Source organism: Hirundo rustica, chromosome 2 (assembly GCF_015227805.2).
Source record: "Hirundo rustica isolate bHirRus1 chromosome 2, bHirRus1.pri.v3, whole genome shotgun sequence".
Classification (NCBI taxonomy): Eukaryota; Metazoa; Chordata; class Aves; order Passeriformes; family Hirundinidae; genus Hirundo; species Hirundo rustica.
In genome coordinates, this window is record NC_053451.1 from 61221740 (window position 1) to 61242579 (window position 20840).

The 20840-nt window shown below is 39.4% G+C and overlaps 1 protein-coding gene across 2 annotated transcripts in view; it reads right to left on the reverse strand.

Moving 5' to 3' along the window:
• The window catches only part of DIAPH3 (diaphanous related formin 3), a 208854-nt gene that overhangs the window by 186603 nt on the left and 1411 nt on the right, over positions 1-20840 (reverse strand). Inside the window, exon 2 of one of the 2 annotated variants that reach the window (XM_058419256.1) lies at positions 9894-9926. The exons of the other annotated variant lie outside the window; for it this stretch is intronic. Coding sequence (XP_058275239.1) covers positions 9894-9926 — 33 coding nt within the window. The remainder of the gene's footprint in view (positions 1-9893; positions 9927-20840) is intronic. 2 annotated transcript variants of the gene reach the window in all.

Genomic DNA, 20840 nt, shown 5'->3' on the forward strand with positions numbered 1-20840 from the left:
ACACAAAAGAAAGTTACGGAAACATTTGATGCATAAGAGATTTTGGACAGGATTTCAACCACATCAACAGACTTCTGTCTTGGAATGCTATGCAAAAATATTCTGAGTCTTCAATATATCTTTAAGATAAGTATCTTGAGACAAGTGCATCTGTTACCAAACTAAATGACAAGAAAAATTATTATAGCATCTGTGGAATTAAGATCAGAGAGAGCAAAGAAAATCAGTAGCAAAAATTGGGTACAAGTGTTCCACTCTAGTCAGAGTAAGAATTGACTATCAGACATCCATGAAGAGAGGTTTAGAGGAAAAATATAAAGACTTTAATTCTTCCTGTTCAAAATTGAAAAGAAACCGGTTTTGGAACATAGAAATAGATTGTAAGCTACTCACAGATGGTGGTAGAACATGCAAAAGCAGAAAATTATTATAGCTTAAATATAAAAGAGCTCAGCATGGATGATGAGGCCCTTCTGTGTCACATCAAACCGGCAGGCAATGACGAAGAGCATACTCTACAGAAATAATTAAATAGGCAAGACCCAGGAAGACAAAGAATGCAACAAAAGCAAAAGGAAGGGTAACATCACTGGAAATGAAGTAGTAGTCATCAGTGGAAAAAGCGTCTTACATCTTGACTAAAAAGCAATTCTCCTTCCTGCTCTTAAAATCAGAAGTCTATGGTAAGCATGGGGGGGGGGGGATGAAGCCAGACTTCAAAGTGAACTGACTAGACTGGAATTGTAAAAAAATCCTATTATATGAGACTTTTCAAGCAATGTCTTTCACAGAGCACTGATGAAAGGCAGTATGCCTGCTCCAAAGAATGAGTTAGCCAGTAGCTTCTCCATGCCCCCACATCTTCACTATACAGTGCATAACCTAAGACACAAGCCATGCAGATGGCTCACATGCAGACTTGAAACAGGTATAGAGGAAAGACACTTGGGGTGAAATAATGAATTTCAGCCCATGAATCAGTGAACAGAGAACAAATTAGGTTTAAGACAGTTGTGTCCTAAATTCCTTTTCCAGTATCTCCTGAAAAATCTCAGTCCCTACTTTACAGTCTGTGCTCCCCAGGTGTCTCCCCTTCCTTTTCCTGCTCCACACAGCAGCATTAACAGCAGTTCTGGCCAGGCAGAACCACCATGAAATACCCCATGCAGTCCCAGAAGTTCACTAGAAACAAGACAGCCCTTATTCAAGAAGAGCCTATTCCTCCTTGAAAAGAGATTTCACTTGTCTCCATTTTTAGTTTATGTTTTCGTTTTAAGCTTCTCTTGAATGTATAGTAGATGTTTTGCATCATTAACATTACGCTGTAATATTCATATTCCCCATATTCACCAAATCCTATACAACTCATCCTAGAGGAGGAAAGCACATATTGGAATATATTTCATCAGGCAGAACATGTAAGACAAATTGAGATAATAGGATTATAAGCACATTTAAACATATGTCAAACTAATTACTTTAAATAATTTAAAACAATGTAGTTTAAAAACAAGAATCCCATATATTAATAAAAGGTAATTTCACAACAAGACTTGCATAGCAGTACAGCGTGGATATTCTACATATACTTCCCTTTTGAATCATACATTGATAGTGCTTCAGAAAAGTTAATACCTCTCAGTATTCCATACAGGCAAATAATTTCATGGTCCACAGAAAGAACTATACAGAAAGAATAGAAATTTCATTGCTTGGGTGTAATGAAATCTACCACTGATGCTGCTGGCGATCCAAGTGCATAGAGGAGGAAATGGTAAAAAAAAAAAAGTTCAAAAATCTTCTGTGTTATGCCAAAACATTTTAAATCAGACTAACCAACAGACTATAGGTGAGCTTAGCTTTGATACAAAGTTTCCCTACAGTTTAAAGAAGGTTTCACCTTGTATATTTTTTATTTTTTGATATTTATTTTACCAATGGATACATATGGATGCATACAGAAACAGTGCTCTGGGAGAGTAGAAATAATATTTGTATGCGGCAAAATCAAGCAACCATTAAAGATAAATGGCAAAGTTTTATCAGCTTATTTCATAGGCTGACTATTACTCTTTGAGAGCCCATGAAACAAGAAAGTGATTCTATGCCCATGCCATTTCTGACTCTTCACACTTTCTAATCCGGTCCCTAGAAAGCAAATCTATTTGTGCTCTCATTTTGATCTTAGTGATGAGTTCTTACACCATTCTCTGTAAGAAAATAGCATATATTGAATTTACACACTTGATGACGCAGGAATCAATGGATTAGTTACTGCTAGACTAATTGTTGGCACTACAGCCTATCAAGACATCACTACTAACAGAGCTGCTATGCAGGCAGGAATGAAAAGTGTAACTTTACTGCCACCCTGCCTCCTTCATCTCCCCTGTAATTAACACATCAAATCACCTATTCCTATATTAGGAAAATTCCTCAAAAATTAAATCCAGCACATGCATGTATAAAAACATGCAGGAAGACAGATGGAGTGCTAAAGGCAATCATGCCCCCCATACATTGCAGTTGTGTAATTACCCAAGAGTGGGAAGAGCCTTGCCTTCACAGCTGTGGGTGTGATAAAAGAGTGAATTAGGCGGGAGAGAAGTCAGTTGGAGTCTGCTGGCAGTGTTGTGGAGAGGAAAGGACAGGAGGTTGTGTGAAGGACAAAAAGGGTAAGATGCCCTGTGAGGGATAGACTGGGTTAGGTGGTTGTGCTAGGGACAGGAAGGTGTGAGCTGGAAAGGCAGAAGGAAGGAGAGAAAGAGCCAGAGCTGTGTGGAGCTGCTTGTGGGACTGCAACATAGAAAAGGTATGAAAGGCTTTTAGATAATGAGGTACTGATATTTGGAGCCCTCTAAAGTTTTTAAAGAAGCACTCTTCAGTGCTGTGGCCATCTTGACAACTATGACAAAAACAGATTAATTATCACTGTAAATGATGGCCTAGGTAACACCACTGAAAATGGCCCTTGTGATGGCCCTGCTTCTTCATTCTCTCCACCTCTACTCTCTCCAACCTCCTTGTTCTCTTTGACTGCTTTTGCTAAAGGTTTTTTGAAGGGTGACTTTCATATACATTTCTTTTGCTTGTGTACATGGGCAAGTGTCACCAGCACATGTGGCTTCTCTGCTTCAGTGGCACTGTAGGTCATCAAGGTTGAACTAAACACAGTGTTTGTCACAGTGGCTGGAGCAGCTGCAGAGCCTCGTGTGTCACTGTCAGATTCAAAGACCTTCTTTCCCTCCTGAGGGCACTGGGCAGTGCTGGGCATGGCTCAGTAGGCCTGGGCCAGGTCCCAGTACAGTGCAGTGGTTTGGGTCCTCCTGTGTTGCCAGGATGGCAGCACACTTTTTCTGAGACCAAAACTTCCACTAGTTTTCCTGGATTATGCACTTGCTAGGTGCAAAATGCAAACACAGACCACTGCCCTAGACACTGGCCCATACAGTCCCACATACTCCTCCACTCCAAACCATCCAGCTTTTGGAAAAATGTCTGGGTGATGCTCTTAATTAAGAGTCTGACCTTAAATAAGATCTGAACCACATGTAACAACATGCTGGCTCCCAGAAAAAGGATCAGGTTGGTTTCAAGGATAGTCAAAGGTTATTCAAAATCTTTAAATTTCTCAAAGGTTACTGTGATTAGACTGGAGGAGAAGGAATGAATGGGGTAGGGAAGAAAGACGTACGAAGGTATTGTTATGGGTTCAGGAGGATGCCTGTGCACAAAAAACTTAGACACAGTCAGAGTAGCAAAGCAAGTCAATTTTATTAGTTATGCTAGCAATAAATACATACCAACCCCTGAATGCTGGAGAAGCTGCTGAGCAGAAGAAGGAGATAGAGCTCCTGAGTGGGAGGGGCAGGAGAATAGTGCACCTTTAGGACATCCTCTGGATGAAAACAGTGTGCATCATGTCATACTCTCTCCTCCACTCTGGAACCACACCTTATACCTCCCCCTCAGGAGTGGACGCTCTCAACATCATCTCACATGGGGCCAACACATGAGATGAGGTCACAACAGCCATGATCACACCTCGATACCAACAACAGCTTTATTGTTCCCCTTTCACAGGATGAATTCCACCGATACATAGTTTCATTTCTGAAGGTTAGTCTTACCAACTTACAATAAGTTCTCCTTCTACATTATCTTGTTGAAGTGCACAATTGCAGACCAAATATGTCAGGCCTCAGATGCATCTTTGGTCCCTGACACAGGTATCTTCCCCATATGTTGTCTTTCTGAGGACACAGCTTCTGATAATTCATTATGAAGACTGAGCATTACAGAATTATGGTTTAATCTAAAATATGTTACTAGAAGTACTGAACAGCCTTCTTTCTTCCACTCCCACTCTCATGAAGAGACACACACATTCACATATATATAAATATATATATATGTGGACCATCAAGACACTGATGGTGATCACTAAGCACAATCTTCTAGCAGAGTTCTGATATGAAATATATATAGGGACAAAATATTCCCTTCCTGAGTGAAGGTATAAAGTCAAGAGTATTGCTTATAGCTTTTGCTCTTTTTCTGGATTTTCCTCTTACTCTGCTTTATAGGTATGTTGGACAAAAAGTACTGCCACCCTTTATTTTCAAGTTCACATTTTTGACTGCATACTATTTATATATTCAGTAAACACATTTTCACATCTGAAAAAGCTGCTCAAGCACTACAGAATGGCTCAGTCTCCCAGACATTTTGCCAGTCATTTTAGTCACAGAAGCCAAAAGCTCAGTCATGAAAGTCTGCCGTAAAACCCTGATGCTGACAGATGACAAAGACTTAGGGGAACATTAACAACATAGGAAAGAACAAAAGGAGAATACAAAGTGGAACAAATCCTGTGTCTTCACTTGATGTAATTATTATTCCTACTGGATAGGGAACAGACACGATGAACTGGCTTGCAACAATTTATACCAGTATCTTCAGAACTTAAAGCAACCTACTTACCAACAGAAATATTTCTCAGAAGATCAAAGAAGTTACTTCCAATGACTGAGTCAAAGACCTCTTAACATATTTTTCCTCCTTGAAGCTTCAGAAGATTAAAAAAGTATATTCTTTCTTTGACAGTCAAATTGCTCTACAAGATTAACTTCTTAGTGTGTGAGAAATTCCACTGCTAGCAGTAGAGCTTTTAGGAAGAGCAAGACTTGCATAAACCAAGATACACAGAAGAATCCCTTTGATAAAATGACTTCTTATTCCTAATGTGCTCAATCTCAGGGATTATTTTACCAATCTAAAGTTTATAGAATTTAGACCTGTGTACATCCTAAATGTGTAGACAATATTTCACTCTGAATCTCATTTCTCTATATACTGAAAATTATATGGCCTTTCTAATCTTTAAAGTAGTTGCTATGAAATCAAATGCTCTAAGGAATTCTAGTATGCTTTTCTTTTGTGTCTACATAAGATACCTTTTAATAAAATTCTGTTAATATGCAGGTTTAGTTAACTTTTCTGGGTCTCTCTCTCTCTCTCTCTCTCTCTCTCTCTCTCTCTCTCTCTCTCTCTCTCTCTCTCTCTCTCTCTGTCTCTCTCTCTCTCTCTCTCTCTGCCAACACTGAGGCAGGCATGCCAGCAAACTGCATCTCAAGAAGGGGAAGATCCTCACCCCAACAGGCAGGAGCAGACCTAAGAGACAGGGAAAATGGAGGTTGGTCCCTGCTTGGGGTGCCAGGTGAATCCCCTCCCAACCTACCAGGGGAACTGTCCCAATACATCTGTTGTTTGTGAGTAGAGAACAACTAGTGGGCGATGTGGTGTGCATGGTGGCCATTTCAGGCACAGTGAGCACAAAATTGATAAGGTTCTCACTTCTGAACAAAGTAAGGATGGGCACCAGCAGAACTGCCACTTGAGGCTTCTGGGAGACAGACTGGAAGTCAGTTCTGAAGGGTAAAGAAGTCCAGGAAGGCTGGACATACTTTAAGAAGAAAAACTTTAAAGATATAGAAGCAGCCTATCCCATATGCCATAAGAAAATCCAGTTAAGAAAAAGACCAGCCTGGCTTTAAAAAAAAAGTGTATCACCTCTGGTCAGATAACTTGGGAAGACTACAAGCATGTTTTAAGGTTATGTAAGGAGACAAAGTAGAAGAGTCAGAGTCAAACTGGAATCTCGTCACTGTTGTTACAAACAACAGAAGTTTCAATTAATACATTGCCAGCAAAGTACAGCTATGGAGAATCTCCCTCCTTTCCTGCTTGGAGAGGGTAGTGTAATGTCCAAGGATGACAAAAAGGTTTGAGGTATTTAATGTCTTCTTTACTTCAGTCTTCAATACCAAAACCAGTTGTGCTCAGGAAACCCAACTCCCACAGATGAAAGTTAGGGATGGGAAGCCAAGTGAAGCCCCCATAATCCAGGAGGAAATGGCTAGTGAGCTGCTATGCAAATTAAACACCCACAGGTCTATGGACCTGGATGGGATGTACCAGAGAAAAACGAAGGAGTTGGTAAAAGATCTCACCAATCCACTTTCAAACGTTTACCAGCAGTCCTGATCTGGAAAAGCTCCAGTTGACTGGAAGTTAGTAAATAAAAGGCCCACCTAAAAGAAGGATTAGAAAGATGATCCAAGGAACTGCAGGACTGTCAAACTAACCTAGGTACCAGGGGAAGTCATGGAACAGATCATCCTGAGAGTCATCCCACCGAATGTACGGACAACCAGGACATCAGGCCCAGCCAGCATGGGTTTGGGAAAGATAGGTCCTGCTTGACCAACCTGATCTCCTTCTATGACCATCTGACCTACTCAGTGGATAAGGGAAAGGTTGCGGATGGTGCCTCCCTAGACTTCACTAAGGCATTTTGCACCATTTCCCACAGCATTCTCATGGAGAAACTGGCTGCTCTTGGCTTGAACAAGTGCATTCTTTGCTGGGTGAAAAAACTGTCTGGATGGCTGAATCCAGGGAGTAGTAGTGACTGGTGCTACATCAAGCTGGTAGCCAGCCACAAGTGGGGTTCCCCAAGAATCAGTACTGGGGCCAGTCCTGTTTAATATCTTCATCAGTGATCTGGACAAAGGGGTTGAGTGCTCCCTCAGTCAGTAGGCAGATGACACCACACTGGGTGACAAGTGTTGATCTGTTGGAAGGCAGGAAGGCTCTGCAGAGAAATCTGGACAGGCTGGATCAATTGACTGAGGATAGCAGCCTGATGTTCAATAAGGCCAAGTGCCAGATCCTGAACCTGGGTCACAAAACCCCTTGCAGAGCTACGGGCTGGGGTCAGAGTGACTGAAACATGGCCCAGCAGAAAAGGACCTGAGGGAGCTGGTTGACAGTGGCTGAACGTAAGCCAGTGTGTGCCCAGGTGGCCAAGAAAGCCAACGACATCCTGGCCTGTATCAGAAATGGTGTGGCCAGCAGGACCAGGGCAGCGACCATTCCCCTGGTGATGCTCTGGTGAGGCTTCACCTCAAATCCTGTGTTCAGTTTTGGGCCCATTGCTACAAGAAAGGCATTGGGGTGCTGGAGTGTGTCCAGAGAAGGGCAATACAGCTGGTGAAGGAAGGGTCTAGAAAGCAAATCCTATGAAGATCAGCTGAGAGAGCTGGGGATGTTTATGTTGGAGAAGAAGAGGCTCAGGGGGGGATCTCATTTCTCTCCACAAATCCCTGAAAGAAGGTTTTAGCAAGGTGGGAGGTGGCCACTTCCACTATCTCAAATGAAAGCATGAGATGAAATAGCCTTAAGTTGCACCCAGGGAGGTTCAGATTGGACATTAGCGGGGGGGAAGAAAAAAAAAAAGAAAAATCACTGGCAGAGTGATTAGGCATTGGAATGAGTTGCCCAGGAGCATGATGGAGTAACCATCTCTGAAAGTGTTCACGAGGCATCTGGATGTGGCACTTGATATGGTTTAGGAGTGTTTATGGTGGTGCTATGTTGACAGTAGAACTACATGACCTTCCGACATTGATGATTCTGTGATTCTTGGTATGTGGAGTACTTGAGAGAGATAATTTGGTATTGCAGCTACCTGCATTTCCCCCTCTGTGGAGAAAGAATGCAATTACCATCTACAGATAGTAAACAAAGAAGCTAAAAGCACATGTGTAAAATCAAGGTGTTTCTGAACTTAATGAGGATTTGTTACTATAAGTAGACAATTCATCAGCATCTCATAAATAATCCAATTAAAATACTGAGAAGCAGTCAGCATTTTAGATTCTCAACAAGATGCTAACATATCTGAATATAAAAACAAAAAAAAAAGTTCCTGGTCACCAACATACAACTGTATTTGTAAGAAATGGGTTGGGAAATATAAATATTTCATAAAGCATAGTACAGCAGTAAGTTAACATGTAAGTGATTACCCATGAGAAGAAATCATTTCTTTGAAAGCTACAAAATCAAGTAAGCTTAAAGCTTCAATTTCTTTACCTTCTCTTACTACAAATTTTGTCCTTGTCCCAGAATCACACACAGAAAGAGTAAACCAACAGAAAACTGAAAGCAAGGGATAAAAAGTGTCCATTTGAAAGCATACCCTCATTCCAAGATGATGCTGCAAGTAAACAGCATCCCCCTTTACACATTGTGGCGCTGTAATTTTTTTTTACTGTTAGCCTTTTGCTAAATAGCTGACATTTCCCTTTTTAAAAATATATATTCATATGAACAATTTGGTACTACTCTGCAAATGAGGTTTCATTACACTGTGAAGGGGTCTTTAGCATGCTCTGAGAAATTTAAGGACTTGGGGAAAAGTTTTGTTTACTACAGAGTTAACAGGCTTTTTGTCCTTATCCCAAAAATCCACAATAAGCCTGCTGACCTTTTGGGGCTACGATTACAAACTGGACGAGTTCAATTAGCTTTGTAAAGAACAAGTAAAATAAGGCAGCAGTCTAGCCTCTTTAACAGGAGGGAAAAAAAAAGCACCTCCAAAAACAAACAGCAAGATCCTGTGCATCCCAACTATAACCCTTACATGACACTATCAAAATTTGTGTTCTAGTTACCAAAAAATACTTTTGCTTTCAGAGAGCTGATAGCATTTCCTTAGCTCTCCAAGATAAATGCAAGTTTGATTGTATAAACTTGTATTATCAGCCAGTCAGACTCAAATTTCTTAAGAATAATTTCCATCCAATGAAACTCTGCTAAAGAAATAGAAACAGATGATTTAAGTCAAACTAGGACTGATAGGCATAAATCTCTCTGCACTTCAGCTCCCAGATACACACAGAACTTTGGAAAGAACTCTGTATAGCACTGAAGTCATAACAGCTGATCTTTAGATGATGACAAAATTTTACTTCCTAGGCAAATTCAAAGACTTTGTAAAATTATGTATTTTAAGAAGAAATATTATTACCCACAAAAGAATAGTACAGGCAGTGAAACAGGTAACTTCAAGAGCAAGAAAAAAGTCTGGTTTGTGGTTAGATATAGAACCTCATCTCTGATCAAATTTGAGAAACAGCGTTAAACATGACACTGAATATACTTAAGGTGGTTTGAACAAGCATTAATGAGCTTCGCAACCAAATGTTACTTTGTTAAACATGTTATTTTAAGCTAGCCATGCAGCCTAAGTAACTTTAATATTAAACATGCAATCACAGATCTTAACTATACTGCATGTAGATTGGCACAATTACCTGTGTCAGGCTCATTTAGCTGTGATTAGAGCATACTTCAAAGCCATCCATACATTTTAGCTACTCATACTGATTATGTTACAGATGATTACCAGTTCAGTGAGACTTTGCTAATTAACTAAATTATTCTCTAAATTAAGAGAGTTTCTTGTATTAGTAAGGTTATTTCTATTGCATTAGCAGAAAGGTTATTTGCTTAGCACAGCCAAAGCAAAACTTAAGTTGTCTTACCACATCATCTGTCAGTGTCTTGATATTTAAGTGCTGTAAATCAAACAAGAAAGCAGTCACATCAAAATTGTTCAGAAAAAAAAAAAAAAAAGCTCAGTTATAGTTACTTTTATTCAAAATCACATGCAAGTCAAACAGGTTGAATCCTGACAATTGAAATGAACCAAATTTCTTGGCAAGTGGTATCTTGCTGGCTCACAATGCACAGCAAGTTATACAGAATTAAAAAATCTTCCATTCAAACCTCCAACAAAATATCAGAAGAATATGAACCAAGTACAGCTTGAAACAAGTTGTGTTTTATTATATTTCATAACTCAATTATATTTTATAGCTAAATATACAGATGACCTGCTCAAAATTCAACTACTGGACATTTGTCTTCTCAAGATGGCTGTGGGGACACCAACAACAAATCATCCAGAGATTTCAGACTCAATAGAAGAACACAGAGCTCCTCAAAAGTTCAAAGCTGCAACATTCAAACTACTCATATTGTTGAATAGTCTCAGGTAATGCCTTTGTGGCAAGCAGAACATGAACTTGCAAGCAGAAACTGAACTAAGCATTTAACAAGAGTAGCATCAAAAAAAAAATCTATAGATCACTCAAACTAGCAATTTCTGAACCAACATTTGCTCTCCACTGTACATTTACAAACCCAGCAAGTGCTAGGATGAACAGCTCTTGCACAAAACCAAAGAGCAGCACCAGAACATTGGTGACCGATGAGTCAGTGTTGCAGGAATCCCATGTAATGTTTTTATGAAGAGGTTGAGAACCGACTTGGCAGGAAAATGTCAAGAATGTGAAGTCACATACTTAGTGAGATAGACTCTTACCCTTCTCTTAGACTCCCCCCTCTGCCTAGTGTGCACAGCTTGACAACAGCTACAGTAACTGTCAATGACTATATCCTAATTCACCAGATTTGGAAACTTCGCCAAAACAACAATTGACTACCACTCTCTACAACAACCTAAAAGGAGGTTATAGCAAGGTGAGGGTCAGTCTCTTCTTCCAGTTCAAAAGCAATAAGACAAGAGGAAATGGCCTCAAGCTGCACCAGTGGAGGTTAGCTTGTATATTAGGAAAAATTTATGTGCTGAAAGGGTAGGCAGGAATTGGAACAAACTGCCCAGGGAAGTGGTGGAATCAACATCCCTGGAAGTGTTCAAAAGGTGTACAGAGATATAACACTTGGGTTTGGCAGTGAAAGTGGTGATGTTAGGTTAATGATGATGATCTCAGAGGCTTCCAACTTTAATGGTTCTATGATTGTGATCATTACTTCTGACATCTACTTTGGCTCATCGCTCAGAATTAAAGAGCAATTTGTGTTAAGTCAAATACTATCACACAATAGCTCTAGTCTGAATTGTGTTAAGAAACTGAGGAAGAAGTGTCTGATGAACGGCTATGAAGTTAAAAGTGGTGCAAGGAAACACAGTATGCAATGACACACTAAGTTCTACTATAAAAAAAATTGTTAGAAAATGTGCTAGGTCACTACTGAACCTTTATAATTCCATTCCATATTCTAATAGGTGAGGATTTGTATTAAATGAAAACAACAACTAAATGAAAATATTGCGATCCTGCCAGGAGACTGAAGATCTGTATCCCAGTCTTCTCACTGGTGTTCCCCTACCACAGGGCTAGATCAGACTTTTGCCCTACACACTGCTATAGAACTGGGGTTTATAGCTTGTTTTTCACAGTCTGCTAAATATCTACAAAGATAGTAAAAGTGTTAACTGGTGTCATTTGCAAAAGCTCATGACTTTGCATTTAGCAAGGTTTGGTATAGTACTTCTATCCTTAAGTGAGCAGAACTGCAAGAGAAAACACTAACATATACGGTCTGACACTGCAACTAGGTAGAGAAGAACATGAAAATTTATTCCTTCTTCATACAGATGACTTAAATCGCTAAGCCTTAAGCAATGCACAAATACCATCATGGATCTCCTTTAACATGGCAGGAGATTCCATAATCTGCTTAGAATGAAAACCACCTGCATTCTATGCTTTGAGTGGAAATTCAAGATTCATGTCAAATTCATGTTCACTCCATTAAAAAATGCAGGAAAGCAACAATCAAGTTCATTTCCACTTAAGAACAGATGTTGGATGTTTTGTAATTTATTCATACAAGACACCTGCATCATCATGGAGGTAACCAGGCAATCTCAGATTCAGGTATTGTTCTTTGAAAAAGACAGAAGTTAGTGGGATAGTTCAAGCCAGTATTTTACTTTTTACTTACATTGTGAAATTCAGCAGTGCAATTTACTATGATAACAAATGAAAACTTTCCCATTTTGTATATCAGAACACCTCACTGACCCAAGTCATCTGACTAATTAGTGAAAAAAGACTACCACACAGCCAGTTAAGGACACCATAATGGTATGCTGGGGATTAAGTTTTCCTATAGAAATTTTCCCACCCATAAGTTTCTAAGATATTAAATACTGATGCTTAAAGGGTACTTGACCCACACAAAAGAAGTAGATCACTTAGTTTGGCGGGGAGGGAAAGGCTCCAGGAGTTGAAGGTGTTTTCTTCTGTTCTTGCTTCGGGAGAGAACGGTTGGGCGACTGCTGGCTGCGTGAGGAGTCCATTGTTAACAGAAGGTCCGGTCCTGAGAATTCTATCATCTGCTGGGCTGGAGCGCCCAGGAATTCGGAGCCCCTCGCCTGCCCTGCTGGAGCTGGGTCAGCCCCGTCCAGCCGTCGCAGCTTCTCCAGCACTGCTCACTTTGCTGGGACACCACCCTGCCTGCTGGGACAACCCACTGTTTCCAGCCATCTGCCCCGGAGTTTTCCACCGTTTTGGCTTGATGCTCTCAGGGCCCCAAGAGATCAGACTGCCCGGGACTTGTGAGACAAAGCCCCTCGGGGTTCTTGGTTCTGTTTTATTATTATTATAATTGCTGTTGTTGTTTGTTTGTCCTGTTATATTTACTAGTAAAGGACTGTTATTCCTTTCCCCATAGTTCTGACTGAAAAGCCTTTTTAATCTTCTAAATTATAATAACTTGGAGGGAAGGGATTGTAATTCCCCATTCCTAGTGAGGCCCTGACTCTCCCTAGCAGATATCTGTCTTTTCAAACCAAGACATGGTATAACAAACTCAATATACAGATATGAGTCCTCTCTCAAAGTCTTCGTCTTACTGGATACCTAGAGTACAGAAGTCTAAAAATACCAATATTTCTTTCATAAAAAGTTGTAGAGTCTGGTTTGAAAGCAAGTGTTAAAAGCAGGTTCTTAAGTAAGAATCTACTTAACCAGCACTAAATATCAACACTTGGTGACGTATTTAGATACTTTCTTTATAAAGGAGAAGAAATTCCATGCTAACTACAACCTAATGTTCAGCACCTTCAGTGCTCCCATATTAAAAGGCTGAATGACTTGCTCTAAGACATCTCTAAAAACTTATTTAGTGAAGTTTATATTATAATGCTTCTCAGAGGAGTTGGTTTAAACAGAACTGGGGTTCTCTTTTTCCCTCTCCCTCACCAAGTCCTTCTCTTCTGACATGGTTGTACAAAGTAAATTCTGTTGTCAGCTTTACTGGTCTTCTATAGCATTCAAGGATACAGAGATGTGGAACATTACATGTGGTCTTAATAACAAGAACCACAACAAAGAAACCACACTGGATATTTCACTGTCATTACATTTAGAGGAGGGCTGTGACTCAAGAACAAGAGCATATTTTCATTCTTGAGTGGCCAAACAAAACAAACACATTTCTAGTAAGGGGAAAAATAAATAAACAAACCAGGAGTCAGGTAAAGACCAGATAGAGGCTGGAGTGCTTTACTACCACAGGGACATATTTCTATTTTTAGGCTCAGATATACCAATTCACAAAAGACACATTCTGCTCAAGTGAGCAGGTTGCCCTAAACACAGGCCCACAAGTAGAGAAATATGACTTTTAAGTAATATTCCTATAATATTCAGTCACTGCTAAAAACATTAAGTATTTTACAGAATACTGCTTTGCAATGGATGAAAATATTTATATGCAATTCTGAGCCTTCCATGAACTACTCTACAATAACAAAATAATTGATTTGAAAGCATAGCAACTATGTACAAGTATTCCCCTAGTCTGCTTATCATGTAGAAAGTAGATACGCAAAACTGAAAAACAAGTAATATTTTAAGTATGCTGCACTGTGTTTTCTAGTCACAGATATACAAAAGCATGAAAAAATTAAAGAGTTAATTAGGACAGTTCAGAAGGAGAGATTTATCAGTAGCACCTACAGTTAGAAAAGCAGAAGTAATACCATTGCTTACTCTTCAGCATACAAACACTTTTATAAACTAATTTTTTTTTTTTATTGCACTCTTCAATGTAACTTAGTTTTTATTTTTAGTATAGGACATGGAGGAAGAGGTCATTTTATTTTGCAACTGAGTAGAAACAGTTCATTTAAAGCTAAGTCAAATTAAAAAGAAATACACAGGTGTATAATTTTTTTTTAAGAAAGCAAGCAATCTGGCAGAATTACCCCTTATGGGAGATAATGTCCCTCAGGCGTACTGTTAAATAACCAATGTCATAAGAAAGAGAATATACACACACATGCAGCATGCGGTACAGCGTTCGTGATGAGCTGGCAAAACTCCAAGGATAGCGAGAGTCTTAAACAGAAGCTGAAAGGCACAACAGGATACAAGGGCTGAGTTTCACAACACAAGCACAACAAGAAGATGACTGCTCCTGAGACAGAGTACTGTGTTTCTTGAAAAGGTCACACATGATGAAGATACGTGCAATGCAACTTTCACACCACCCAGCTAAAGGATGCCAAATACTACCTGGCTTCATATACATTCACAGTAAAGAATCTTACTGTCATACTGATGCCCGAAAGCTAGGCAAGACAACAGTGCTCCATAGTATAAGGCCTATAGAGCAGGTATTTTTTTATTCGACGCCAGGAGTGAGGGGGATAGCTCCACCGCAAACTCACTCTTCTGTTCTTCGCACAGAACAAGCTTTTATACTTTTTTTACTTAATGTATACATTATACTTTCCTAACCTTCATATTGTAACATATTTTCTAATTACATGAGATTACATAAGCCCTTGTAGCACATGAGTGGTTTCTGCACAAGTCTCCTGGTGGTTGTTTTGGATGAAGGCTCTGAAGTCTTCCTCAGGCTTGAACTTTTCACCTCTGTTTCTGCCGGTGCTCTATAAGCTTGTCAGCTCAAATAGCCAGTGGTTAGCTTTTTGCAGTTTGCTTGTTCTGCTAAATTTGCTGATTTCTAAGAAGTGCTTATTCACGTTCCCTGTTACAAAGTAACTACTTCTTTCTGCATAGCTACGGCCTTTTGCTTAGTTCAAGCATTATCTCCTTGCCTCTGTATCAAAAGGAAGGAAAGGAGAAGGGAGAAAACCAGGGAGGGTGATGGGGCAACATTATCTTGTTGCCCAGGTATCAACACATAAGATGATGATCTTATATTGCAGATCCAAAGAGCTGTACATAATTGAAGTTCATCTGCCAGATAGTATTTAATTGCCTATATAACTACCCCAGTCAAGTCCAGGTGGAGACAGTGAAGCAAAGCAATGGCAAATCCCACTTAATTGGATCAACAGTACTAGTCTGATCTTTTGTGTCATTACATCTTTTTCCCTATCTTTACATACACATATTTACGGACTAAATTCTCTCTAGGTGTGGTACAAGCAGTTCAGGCAAACAGGATCAGAATTCAGGAGAATGACATCTCACATGGGACTCTGATCCCATGTCCTCAGCATTCTTTCCACCAGCACTACAAGTCAGTGTGGCCTAGAACCAGTGAAGACTAGCCTAGTACAATATTGAGAATAGTCTGTATCATCTAAGAGTTTGGGCGCTTTATTAAAAGGGGCAGCATCTACATTCTCCAGAACTGGTCTTTTCACTGTAGCATAAGCACAAAGTAATATTGCTCATCAACTTTCTGAATGAAACAGATTGTTTAAATAGAGGCTTTTTGGGACTTGAACTCAGATCAGGCCTGGCAGGGATGGGTATTGTTAGTATGACAGAAAGATCAACTAAATATGATTTTTTTTTTTTTTTTTTTTTTTTTTTTAATCATAAGTGGAAGCAGAAGACAGACAAAGTATAGTGTCATACACCACTGCCAAGCTGAGAAGGGTTTTAGACATGCAACATAACAGGATGTCAGGCAACTAAACATCAATTTCAACATGCATGTCCTCTACCACCTTGAAGCACTTCAGTTTAACAAAAAACAAACAAACAAAACAACAACAACAACAACACTTCACAGTCCAGATCTTTCAGGATATTCATTTTTGCCTTTTTTACAGATGAAAACAAAGAAACAAACCCATTTATAACATCCCCTCCAAATCACCATGCACATGCATAGGTTCTTTGATAAATTACAAAGAGCTTCCAGGCTGCATGTGGCTATGAGAAAATAAAAAAAAAAAAAATGGAAAAAAGGATGGCTTAAGCATAATGAGTTTTAGAAGAAACGGGTAGCTTATGTCTGAACACTGAAAAAAAGACTAACAAAGACTAGGGATTGTTCATATAATCACATAATCCCCTCTGTACCTTTGTAAATTCAAAAGTGAACAAGAACACATTGTCATTAATATTATCACCAAAAAAAGAGACTCAACACTAGCTGTTTTTTCCCCAAAAAGATATTCACCAGCAGAAACACAAGTAGAAGACCAAATCAAAGACTAAAGGAAACCTGTAGACTCAGAAAAAAGTTAATTGGATGATTACAGTGAATGCTATCGTCTTTGTAACAATATTCCCTCAGTAATTTTGCTACCTCAGTCTAAAAATGCAATTTACACACTGCACAGCATTTCTTGCTTTTAATTTCCAACATACTACTTCAGCATTTAGATAATGGCTTTATCACACACTCTGTCTCTGCTGCTTGTAAAGCAGTCTGGAAAGTGATCAAGAGCAAAAACTACCTTAACACGACAGGTTCTACACAGTGATATTCTTTAGGCATTGATGAGTTAAACTCAAAATTGGTGCTTAAAGGTAAGATCATATAACAAAGTGCTAGAACACAGCACTAAAATTTAATATCATAACCCACAGTGTTAATTCATGCCAACAAAAATAACAGCATGAGGAATTTACAATTTTACAAAGCTGCGATAAAGTGTTTTAGGTAACATCTGTTCAGCAATCATTTCTTTAAAAGACTAATTTAGATTCAAGGTCTTACACTGCAGCATAACTGCAGCAATAATTCAGTCACTTTGTAATTAAAGATATTGACACAGATTGGTCTTACCTTTCTACTCTATGCCAGAGAAATTGAAGTGCTTTTCCTCTTAACTACATCTTTCTTTGATTTATAGACACTGTTAAATGCAACTGTTAATTTGTCTATTTTTAACAGATTGGTGTAAACATGAAACCCTTCTTGACTCATAAATTTCATAAAGAACTTAATCAAAAACATAACCTGAAAGCCACTGAAGTCAGGTCAATGGTATACTGAAATTAATAGAAACACCTCTAATTTGAGCTAGAAATTGAAGTTGATCTTTTGATGACTAGTGTCTACAAGATGTAGTATTATTAAAGCAAAGTTGGAAGTCACATAATGTAGCACTCACTGTAATTATTTCCAAACATTTCTAAGGTTGGGGGGGGGGCGGGGGGGGGGGGCAGGGAATCAAGGAGAGGAAGCGGCAAACAATTGCTTTTTACCCCACCCTGCCCCAGCAGATTTCAGAAGTTTCTTGCTCAGTCAATGTAAACATAGAGAACAGGTACAGTATCTGCTATCCTTCAGTAGATTTCCTCTTTTTACATGGACCTAAACCACAAGGGTGGACGCACGAGCTTTCAGTAAGCTGAAGTACCACAGTACCACAGAAATTCTTTTACCCTTTTAAAAGTCCCACTTTTCTAAAAACTTGGACCTGCTGAACAAAGTCATGCTGGTATGTGCTTCAAAATGAACCATCGCTCCTTGGAAAAATAATATTTTAAATGATTCTGCAAAGAAAAACGGAACAACTGAGACTTAAAACTCATTCACTTCTGAGAAGCTAGTTTATTCAGAGAGTCCTTCAAGGCCTCATTTGACAGGGCTAAACAGTTATAGTGGCTGATTCCAATGCCTCTTTCTCCCCCCTCCACCCCTCATATGCAATGGGTTTTAAAAACAGTATTTTCCTCAGTTAAAAAAGAATTTTCTTTAAAAGGGAGGAAAAAAAGGACATGCGTGTTAATGATGTCACCTTTGTCAATCAGCAATCCAATTTTACCTCAAGGTTTGTCAGGGAATCAAATTACTTTTCAGATTAGCATATCTGCTATGACAGATCAATATGTTGTATTGACTGGAAGGGTCCAACCTGGAACTTATTTTCAAGCCTTGAACACTGAGAAATATTACATTCACATAATCTCTATTACTTGAGGTCAATAAATCTAACAGCTAATTTAATTTGACAGACGTACACAGATAGAAATATAATTGAAGTAACATAAGGTATGGCTCTCTGAGTACCCCAAAAAGAGAAAAGGCACAGGCAGAATTTAATACTGGATTACAGAGAGCCCAAAGGGGTGAGAGCCAGGCTTTACACACTCTGACACAAAACTAATTTAACTAATAAAATTACATTAAAGATGTATTACAGAAAGAGTTAGATGCAAAGAAGTCAAGTTGGAAAATACCTCTAAGATCATCAAGTCCCAGCCATAAACCAAACACTGCTGGGTCCACCACTAACCCACATCCTTAAGTGCCATATCTACACATCTTTTAAAGACCTTATGAGATGGTGATTCAACCACCTCTCTGGGCAGCCTCTTCCAGTGCTTCACCACCCTTTCAATGAAGAAGCTTTTACCCAATCTAAACTTCCCCTGGTGCAACTTGAGGCCCTTTCCTCTTGTTCTGTCACTCGTTACTTGGGAGAGGACACAGACCCCCACCTCACTACAGCCTCCTTCCAGGCAGTTGTAGAGAGCAATAGGGTCAGCTAGTGAGTTAATGGCACACCTAGAATACAATCCATGTTCAAACCAGAATTCTTTAGTCCCTATCAACACCCAAGGATAAAAATCTTTGCTTTAAGACATTATTTAAAGATGAAAAATAGGACTATTGTTAGGGTGAAATGCTTTTGAAAATTGCAGTTTGACAAAGCATTCTCATGAATTAAGGACATTCTTATCCATTCCTGCTTAAAGAGAAACTGGGCAGGGGATCAGGAAGAGGCCAAAATATAAAAATTATCAAAACCCACACCTAGTTACAAGATTATTATATACCCTATAAAACTGAATCAGAACCCCAAATTCAATGCCCTTTATTTTCTGTACCTGCAACCTGAACATTGTGACCTCAAAAAACCAGTCAGCTGATGCCCATATAGACACATTATCAAAATAACCCTTGCAGAGCCTGGGAAGCCTAGACATATGCCAAACAAGTTCAACTACACCAAAGAAAAGGCCTTCTTTCACTGAAAAGATGAGATCCATCTAAGAAAAAAAAGCCTCAGTGGCTTTTATCACATATCTATCTATTAACTATTATTATATATCTCTGTATAATAATATATAGATATATATAGACATATATATCTATATAGAACTATTGTATTATATGTTATATGTTATATGTTATATATCTACTCCCTATTAACTATTATAGTGTCATTTTAACACATGGTTAGCAAAACTGAACATGATGGCAACACACTACTTCTATCTTAGCACATAATCAGAGGAAAAAATTAAAACCATTGTGAAATCTGCATAAGAACTTGGAAATTAAAGTATTGGTAATAAGCAAAACCTCTTGACCCAGAGCTCTTATCAGTCGCCACCATACAATAATCCATGTCTCCCACTCACAAAAGGAATAATCCAACCCTCAAGTCATACAGCAACACCATCCAGCCTCTTACAGCGGCCAGACCACACAGGGTCCGCAGAGATCATATACTAAAGCATGTTGTGAGACTGGGAAGATCAGGTGTCATAAGACATTTTGGGACACCTGTGTTGAGGGAAGGGGCAGGTTGGGCCTTGCCCTGGTGAGGTGACACCCTGATCTGCACACACCCCCCACACACACACTTTGGGCAGCCTGTATCCCAGCCCCGGAGTGGCTGCCAATCCCTGGCACAGAGGAGGCAGTGCTCCACACCCAGCCTCTGGAGCCCCTAACCCAGAGCTCCTGAGTTACCCAACAAACAGAAGTCCCATCTAGGGAAAGGGACCCAGAAGGCAAAGAGGGATTTAAAGCTGAACACAAAGCAAGGCAACTCTTGACCCTATCTCCTCTTGGATTTTCTATCACCTGAGCACTACTGGAACCCAGCAGCTGGTAACTATATGTGTCCTTTTCTATATCTTTTCTGTCTTCCTCTCCTAATTCCCTCGTCTTGAAATTTTTGAGTAACTTGAAATCAAATGGGCTTAAAGTTTGCCAAGTCAAATGGGCTAAGTTAATGCTTTGAGATGTATTTTATGTTGATTGAATGTTGCACTTAACCTTTTGCCAAAGTTCTTTGATTTTCTGAGGTTGCTAGTAAAGTCTTTTTTGTTGTTTTGATCTCTTGAGAATATCTTGTTGCTATTTTTCCTGTGCATCTAACTCAAAGTGCAGGAGCAACCATAAGCCCTTTTAAAAGCCTCATCAAGTGAGGGGGCTTACACATGTCCAGCCACGTCACCTGCATGACTAAAATGCACATGTCCTCAATGGATACATGGCCACTTACGAAACCAAGCAAATAGCTCTTGGTCACAGCTTCATGTATGCCTATTCTAATGTGTAGAAAAAGGCACAGGGACATGGTTCAAACAGCAGCCTCTGCAGCCACAACACAAAAAGATTGCAGCAAAAAGGAATATTCCAGGAGCAAGCTGTGACCTTCC